General features: G+C 41.7%; 1 protein-coding gene across 2 annotated transcripts; it reads left to right on the top strand.

The window, feature by feature from the left end:
• Window positions 1–304: 304 nt before the first annotated feature.
• On the top strand, window positions 305–8547 carry myb (v-myb avian myeloblastosis viral oncogene homolog). 2 transcript variants are annotated; one of them, XM_059356475.1, is made up of 14 exons: window positions 305–388; window positions 2299–2416; window positions 2611–2682; window positions 2767–2859; window positions 3498–3718; window positions 4141–4369; window positions 4475–4543; window positions 4637–4741; window positions 5446–5703; window positions 6262–6380; window positions 6499–6697; window positions 6826–6924; window positions 7031–7114; window positions 7225–8547. In XM_059356475.1, exons 1-14 carry the CDS (start codon window positions 366–368, stop codon window positions 7336–7338), a joined length of 1803 nt encoding a protein of 600 aa, XP_059212458.1. In that variant the 5' UTR covers window positions 305–365; the 3' UTR covers window positions 7339–8547. The 2 variants fall into 2 exon arrangements, with proteins under 2 accessions (XP_059212458.1, XP_059212457.1); XM_059356474.1 differs by having other exon boundaries at window positions 7222–8547.
• The last annotated feature ends 617 nt before the right edge of the window (window positions 8548–9164 follow it).

The raw sequence follows: 9164 nt of genomic DNA, 5'->3' as shown, positions 1-9164 counted from the left end.
GCGAAAAGAAATCACAATTTGATACGTTTTATTGGAAATATGCTTAGGTTTTCGGAAAATCTTGATAATTTTGTTCGATATTAACTTAAATTCTGATCTTTCCCGTGTTCGTCCAAGCAGTAATTGCAAATCGTCGGTATGGTACCTGAAGTGTACAATGCTGCGCATGCGCAGTCTAGCCGCACGCGTTCTGGGGCGCCAAATTTACCGGGATGAGATGAGCAGGCAGGAGGGGAGGAGCAGTAGTGGAGGCTGCAGCAGTTTAAATTAATGTCAACCTGCCTCTCCGCCGGCAGAACAAACTCAGCGCACATAGTGAAAGTACGTGCTCAGCGTAACCTGCGAGCCGCTCTACAGATATTAACATGGCTCGGCGGCCGAGAAACAGGTAAGCTCAAACAGAACAATTACTCCTTAATTTCTCTTTTATTTATCTTTCTTCTCTTCTTTTTGTGCGTGTTTTAATGTTCGTAGGAGTGTTTTTCTGTTCATGTTAGCCTTCATTTCTGTCCGACGTGAGTTGAGGGGTGACTTATTATACGCATCTTATTGAATGACTTAATGTTTAATTTTTATCATTTAGTCTTTCCCTTATCAAAGTGTTTGTGAACCGTTTGTGTTTTCTTGGCATTGGTGTGGGTGTCTCGCTCGCGCGCCCATGACAGGTGGTCGTCATCTGGCATGTGCGCTCCTCGCGCTGCTGTCAGTGGAGAGAGAAAGGGGTCTCTCTCTCTCTCTCTCTCTCTCTCTCTCTCTCTCTGTCCTACAGACACGCACTCACACACACACAAATACGGATTAATAACATTAGGCGGGTGGACAGGCGCGTGCCACGCTTTTTGCACACGACGGTGCGTGGACATTGATTTTAATAGTAGATTATAATAACTATAAAGTCAAAACAAATGCAGCATGGAGTCTTTCTAACCCCTGAATTTAGGTTGTAAAGATGGAAAAACTTTTATTGTGCTTGTATTTCATCACCCCAGTCAGCCATTTTCACGTTTTTAAACTTGCAGATTGGATCTTATACCCCATTATAGATGGCTAAAGTCAATTTAAACCTGCATACATCCTGATTGTTGCCGTTGCATCATCGTTGAAAGCGTTATTTTGGAAACTGCTCTTGATCGCAGCGACCTTACTCTGCACTACTCTGATAGTGTCAACATGATTCTCTTGTTTTGGTACAAGATTCCCCAGAAATTTAACTTTTGCTGCGCATCGATGGGCACCAGCTTTCCCAGAAAAAGGTTATTGCATTGAGGTTGCGTGTCGAATTTTTACTCAGACATGTGTCCGTGCGGTTATTGTTGGTTTATTCTCACGATTTTATGCAGATAACCTGAGAAAAGTGCAAGTTCACTTCACCCAAAACCATCCCGCTGATTGAGATAAGAGCAATAGTTATCATTAAACTATTTCATGGTGCAGTTTCAGTTGATTCATCATTCTCAGCTTGAGCGGTGTATTCGTTGTCTTTTTGTTTGTGCACGCAGAGTGCACGTCATTTTTATTTATTTGAATTCATGTTTTCTAAAAGTGTTGGGATTATAAACAGCATTATATAGAAATATATATGCTTAAAACATAAAATGACTAAAGTGCTTCCATGCTTGTTTGCTGTTAATCAGGTCCTCACACTAAAATAACAAAAATAAGGAAGAATATCCACTGTAAATATCCTCTTGTGTAAGCACACACACCTCTCAGTGGGGTTCCTGTTCACCTGTTGCTCTGTAGTACCCTACCTAGCTTCCACGTTGTCCATGCTCTGCATCCTGATTGGTTAACCACCAACTCAGTGTCAGTGTGTGTGTGTGTGTGTGTGTGTGTGTGTGTGTGTGTGTGTGTGTGTGTGTGCATGTGTGTGCGTGCATGTATGACTGTGCTGTACAATGCAACTGCAGGTCTGAACACGCCAGGGTCACGAAAATTATGATCGCATGTGCCAATCCCAGTATCTGTGGAAACCAAAAACATTGGAACCTGTTCACCCGTCCCCCCTCCCTCCCTCTCTCGCTCTCTCTTTCTCTCTCCCCTTGTGGGTGTCTTGGCTAAAAGCCTGCACCCAAACCTTCAAGAATGACTGGTTCTGTCTGTGTTGACACCTGATGAGTTAAAGAGTGGGCTGAGTTCTTTATGTGCTCTGTAAAGAGATGATTAGGGAGTAGTTTGGAAATAGACAGGTACTTATTGTGCTATTATTTACCTTTCTATTATCTTCCACTATTCTTTTTCACACAGCCTCCTCCACCTCTTTTTAAAATTTCTCTGTCTCTCTCTCTGTGTCCGCAGTGTTTACAGTAGCGAGGAGGATGAGGAGGAGAACGAGATGTATGAACATGATTATGACGGCTCGATGGCCAAGGCAGGGAAACGCCACCTTGGCAAAACACGCTGGACACGAGAAGAGGTACACAAACATCTGCCAAAAACCTGCTGTTCAGTAACAATTGCCCTAAGGAGAGATCACATCCCAGGAACCTTTTATTGTTGTCTGGTCTAGCCACATTCACTAACTATTATGCTTAATTCCTGGGGATGGTGTTCACTGAAGTGTCATATATTATATATCTGACATATGCAATACATTTTCTCTTATTTCAGGATGAGAAGTTGAAGAAACTTGTTGAACTTCATGGATCAGAAGATTGGAAAATCATTGCAAGCTTACTAACTGTAAGTGGAGGCCACACATGCATGCATAAATACCTCTTGTAATATAAGGATGATTACTAATTCTCCTGCTTTTTGACCGAACAGAACCGTACAGATGTGCAGTGCCAGCACAGGTGGCAGAAAGTTCTTAACCCAGAGCTCATCAAAGGGCCATGGACCAAAGAGGAGGACCAGAGGGTAAGAAACTTAACTTAAGATAAAATACACACAAAGCCTTCACACAATAATGCAGAACCATGTTTGATGCTGGAGTAACATGGTTAAATACATTCACAGTGTCATCCAGGGTAAAAAAGAAATCTGTTCTGTAGCAACTCCATGGCTGCTGTTGCACATTTTTAGTTTCCCAAAAAGTTGCTGTTACTCAACAAGTAACAGGCTTTGCTTCTTAAGGCCTGTGAAGTAGTTACTGAACTATCTTAAAGGAGTTATATTTCCACCCAGATGCCACTGTAATGATTAGCAGAGTGGCTAACGTTCCACTGGAAACTCCCTCACTGCTCACCAGCAGGTGTTCTCAATCACCTCTACAAGATAAAGGAAGAGGAGAGGAGGGAAGCATTTACTGACAGAATGTTTAGCGATTTTTCTGCATAACTAACCATTTTCTTTCTTCACTCCCCTGTCTTTTCTACTCTACCCCTCATATACCTGTTTTTTCTGCACCCCTTTACTTCTCCCTCTCCTCCCTGTTATTGCTCCTTCCTTCCTCTTTCCTCATGCCCCTCCACTATCTACTTCTCTTCCTTTTCAACGCTCTTCCTCCTCCCCTCTTTCCTCTTTCTCTCCCCTACACAAACACAAACACACCCCAGGTGATTGAGCTGGTGCAGAAATATGGAGCCAAGCGCTGGTCGGTGATCGCCAAGCACCTGAAGGGGCGCATTGGCAAGCAGTGCCGAGAGCGCTGGCACAACCACCTGAACCCAGAGGTGAAGAAGACGTCGTGGACTGAGGAGGAGGACCGGATCATCTACCAGGCACACGAGAAGCTGGGCAACCGCTGGGCTGAAATCGCAAAGTTGCTCCCTGGCAGGTACAACAGAGAGTGAAAAGGAGTGAAAGGTGGAAAAAAGGAGAAGCTAGATGAATCACTGAACTTTTGTTGGTTGACTGTGCAATGTTGCGGTTGAGAGGGTGAAATGGAGGGGAAGAACACTAAAGGAGGAATGAAAAGGGAAGAAACAAATGTGAAAAAAAGATGGAGGTGTGAATGCAGAAAGTATTTCCGTTGTTTTGAAAGATGGGAATTGGGAGGGGGGAAAACGTCAGGACAGGATGTTCTTTACAGAGAGAGGCCCAGAATTAAATGACTAAGAAAAAGAAAAAAGACACTGTAGTGTATTGTTATGCAAGTTAACCAAATAAATCAGGCTTTATGGAGCAGATGTCAGGATGTGTTGTGGCTGTGCGGATGTGTTTTATAGTAAGTTAATACATGCTCTTCATGACATCCAGGACTGACAACGCTATAAAGAACCACTGGAACTCCACCATGAGGCGAAAGGTGGAACAGGAGGGTTACCTTCAGAGCGCGGCTAAGAACGGCAACTCTTCACTCTCCATCAGCCATGGCTACGTCAAGACCAACAATCACATCATGGGTTTCTCCCACCACTCACCGAGCCACGCGCAGCTGCCTCCTTTGTCGCCACTCAACTACGCATACATCTCCGACACACACAGAGTGAGTGGGCTTTAAACTCAAACTTGGGATGCTGGTGGGAAAACTATAGTGTGTCGCGGCAGGTGATTCATTTATTTGATTTGGTTTTCTGATTGGCTTCAACAGGTACCGCTCCCCATGGCATGGCATTTGAACATCCTTAACATTCCCCAGCATGGAACCGCTGCTATACAGGTAAAAACGGCAAGCAAACGCAGCACAATTGATTACTACAATGAGAAAGAAAAGCTAAAATTCCTAAAAATCTCCTGCTCTCTTATTTCTCAGAGACACTATAGTGAGGAAGACCCTGAGAAGGAGAAGAGGGTAAAAGAGATCGAACTGCTGCTCATGTCAACAGAAGATGAGCTGAGAGGCCAGCCGTCACTACCAGTAAGTTGATCGTGTGTCTTTAAGCTGCATCAATTAGTTGACTAAAACAGAAAAAAAATATTCTGATAACCATTAAAGCATTTCTAATGCAAAAAAGGCAACTTTTAGTCTGTCAAATATGGGGATTTCCTCCTTCTTTGTTTTATATTGCATTAAACTAAATATCTTTGGGTTTTGTACGAACAAAACAAAACACATAAAGTCATCGCCATGGGCTTTGAGAAACTATGGTGAAGATTTTTCACTATTTTCTGACATTTTATAGACCAAACAATAAATGGGGAAATGCTCGGCGGATTAATCGAATCATTGGTTGCAGCCCCCGAGTGTGTTCGAAATATAAAATTGTGACAGCACAATTTATGTGCAAGTGTATTTGACCCTGGCTTTAAGGACAGTAGTTGGATGCGTGTGTTCGTGTGAGGAGGAAACATCTGGGGGGTCTGTTTCTGCAAAAGTGATGAAATAGGACTCAGTGTGTGTGCATGACCCCTTGTGCAACCCTCTACTCAACACTTCTTTACATTAAAGTTCCCTTTCTTCTTCTGTTTTTTCTAAATTGTTCCAATTTTTTTACACTTCTTCCCTTATTGGGAAAAGAGAAAAAATACAAGTCGTATTTTCTCTCTTTTCACACGCTACTGTGCTCATAAATATTTTCAGATTATTGTTGTTTGACACTTATTTCTCCTTCTCTCTTCTAGATGAGTTTGTCCTATCCGAGCTGGGTCAGCCAGAGCTCTTTGACCAACAGCTCAGAGGGTTTAATGCTATTACCTCATCACCAGGCAGCCGCCCCTGCCCTGCCTCTCGACCAGAGCTGCCTACCCGAGGAGAGCGCCTCTGCAACACGTGCCCACAGCAATAACAGCAGCAATTGTAACAACAACAACAACAGCCATCACAGCAGTCCGACGTTCTCAAATACTATTCCAGAGTTCATGGAGTGTGTCATTGATTCGGTGAGTATCTGCACCTGTTTTGTTTATGTTTGCACTGACCAAATGCGTCAAGATGGCGAAAGGTAGCTTAGCAAGTAGCAACGTAGTTTTTACAGAGAAATGGGCTTTGACCCATATTTTCCCACCCTTTTCCCAGAGCCTCTCCTCAGTGGATGAGGCCACTGCCAGTGGGCTCAGAACAGACAGGGTCTTGCCCAATCAGGGCTCAAGAACTGCTCGCGGAGCATGGGCTGGTTTGATCTGCTCAACTCCCAAGCCCTCACCAGTCAGAAACCTTCCCTTTTCACCCTCACAGGTAGTTAAAGTAGCTGTGTGTGATCAGAATCCATCCAATCACCAACCTGCCACCTGATGATATCAACAGTTAATCATTTAGAATTAGTGTTTCTGCTGTTGTTTCCCATCTTTTCAATCACTCATCTTCTTATATTGAAGCTCCTTTCCCCTCCATTTCTGTAGTTCCGACCAAGTGCGCTCCCATGATCTGCCAGATTAAATTTCTTAAATAAACCTGTCAAGCTATTTTGATTAATTGGTTTCCTTCCTTTTGTTTCACAGTTTCTCACCCAGTCGATGAGCCCAGAACACTCCGACAACGACAGTTTACCAATGAGCTCGCCTGTGGACACCAAGCCTCTGATCGACCACACTATCAGGCACCAGAAGGAGAATGAAATGTAAGTGGCTCTATCTCTAATGTAGCTTATCATGCAGTTATGCAGAGTTGTGGTAAATGAGACTTACAAACAGCCCTTCCCCTCTCTCTCTCTCTCTCTCTCTCTCTCTCTCTCTCAGGTTCAGAACTCCAAACATTCGTCGTTCGATCATGGAGTCTTCTCCTTGTACACCCACACCGTTCAGGTCAGCCCTGGCCATGCAGGAGGCCAAGTACGGACCCCTCAAACTACTGGAGCACCAGATGGTGGATTCCATCAAGCAGGAGCCGATGGAGTGCGCCATTGAACCGCCTCCTCTGAAAAAGATAAAACAAGAGGTAAGAACATGCAGACAAATATGAGTTTTAATTTTTAAGGAAGATAATAAAAGTATTTTTTGAGGCTACTGTATTTATGAAAGTTAGTGTTACTCTTGATATTTACCATGATGTGTTTTGGGTTCTAGGTGGAGTCCCCATGTGAGAGGAGCCCGTGTATGCAGTGGGAAGGACAAGACCTTCACACGCAGCTCTTCTCCCCTAACGGCCCCGCACAGGAAGTACCTGTAAGTAATTCATGTTCTCTAATGTGAAGCTATCCTTGATTTGCCACAAAATATCCTAAATCTAGATTTCTCTTGCTAAAATGTCTTTTTTTACACTTTTATTCAGGACCTACTCACAAGCTCATTACTGAGTGAAGATGGACACAAAGCCTACCACGTTCCTCGCAGAGGCATGGGCAGCCCACTACAGGTATGTTAAAGTTTCTATGTGTTGATCTAGGTCAAAAAAATTATACAAAAATTGAGCTGATTGCACGTTAACCATCAAAACTCACCATCCTCTCTTTCTCTTGCCAGCAGCAGCTCAGCTCCTGGGAACAGGTGACCTGTGGGAAAACAGAGGAGCACGTTTTGGCCTCGGAGCAGAGCCACAAGTACATCAGCACTTACCCTACGAGGACACTGGTCATGTAGACAGAGACACATGTTGAACTGGAAAGATCAACAATCCCTGCGCTGGACGCAGCGCCGCGGATACATTTTTGTTGTGGTACAACAGTTGGGAGAGGCTCTATGCCATTGGTGTTTTTACACTCACACTTGTTGGATTTCAACCAACCAAAGACTTGATATTTTTAAATCTTTTTATATAGAATCTTCTCTGGGTTTTATTGTACGTCATTTTACTTTTTGGTCTTGTCACTGTGTTATTATTATCCATGTTGTATTATAAATGGGAAACTTTTGGTGGCTATATAATTTGCATTGGGCTGTATTATTAATTCCATATTTTGATATTAATATAAAGAACAAGTTGATTAATTTATTTCCTTTGTTTTAATAATGACAATGTTGTTTGTTTTTTTTACAATTGGCCTATGGATCAGTGTTGTAAGTTAAGTATTTAAGCCCTGTTAGCATTATCAGAAATCCAAAGGCATATTAATGAATTCAAAACTGACCTCTGTATTTCAGTCATGCAACTTTTCGTTGTTGTTTTTTTCCTTTCTCATTTTTGAAAAGGCTACAATGTGTCTACTGAGAATTTCAAGTGTTTGGTCTGTGCCACCCCATGTAAACACTTTACTACTGAGCAAGGACAGCTGCATCTGTTCCTACATCATGATTCAACTATGAATGATCATGTTTTACACAACAGAAGGGGCCAGCCTTATTAGTATTACCTAACTACCTACATATTGGCACCTTTATTTCATATAAATTGAGTTTTCATTTCAATTATCAATTTATTTCTGGCATTCGCAGTATCCTGCATAGGGAAACATTCAGTGAACAAACATTAAATGTGTTAAAAAAAATAAGTTTATATATTTATACATTTAAAAATGAGCTTATATGTTTGAAACCATGAGCTTCACCCAGTAAGAGTAAGACCAAGCTGCACTTGAATCACCATAAAAAGCGAGAATACACTGATATTTTATATTATGCTACAAACAAACCCTGATCGAAACTTTTGTATGGTTTTTGTTTTCAAACATTTCTTTAAATTGTTTTGTATTGTTGTAAATGCATATTCAGTAAGCATTTTGTTTTCTTACTAAGACTGCAGTAGCCCATGTCAAACACTTAGCAGACATTCTTTTTATACGGCTTCTTTTTATACTAGCTTTTTGCAAAAATGATTTTATAAAAGCATTTTATACATGCCAAGTTTTTATGTTTTTATACTTTTCTATACTGCCTAGTAAATAAAGTGTGTTGTTTTTATTACATCCTTTTGTTTAGTGTCATTTTTGGAAATGTATTCAACAAAGCAGCAAAAGTTGAAGATTTAACAATGATAGCAATTTAAAAGCTGTTTCTCAAATGATATAAGCAACATTTACCATACATTTAAGCTGTAAATATGGTTTTTAGTCATTAAATAAAGACAAATAGCCTGTAGTAGTTAAAGTTACTAGTGTAAACAGCACTGACACACACTATTGTTGAGAATAATACCCCCGTTTGAAGTGAATGAACTATTTGCTCTCTGGTGTCGGTGCTATGCAAATTTCTGTGAGGACTATAGTAGTCAAATACTCCACCTTCATCTCCCATTCACACACACACACACACACACACACACAATCCTGCAGATACAAAGGTTTGTTGTCATAAAGTTGTGCAGAGCATATCATAAAACTTTCCATCCATCTGCCAATTACTAAGTGAGTGTAGAGTTTATCAGCCAGCGAAGGTAATAAGCAAATGTACCCAAACCGTTTTCTGTGGATAACAGAGACCACTCACATGAATTCTACAGAAACAAAAAGGGGAACTTACTCTGGTGAAGA

Source organism: Centropristis striata, chromosome 18 (assembly GCF_030273125.1).
Source record: "Centropristis striata isolate RG_2023a ecotype Rhode Island chromosome 18, C.striata_1.0, whole genome shotgun sequence".
NCBI classification, from domain to species: Eukaryota; Metazoa; Chordata; class Actinopteri; order Perciformes; family Serranidae; genus Centropristis; species Centropristis striata.
This window is presented reverse-complemented; position numbering and strand designations above follow the sequence as displayed.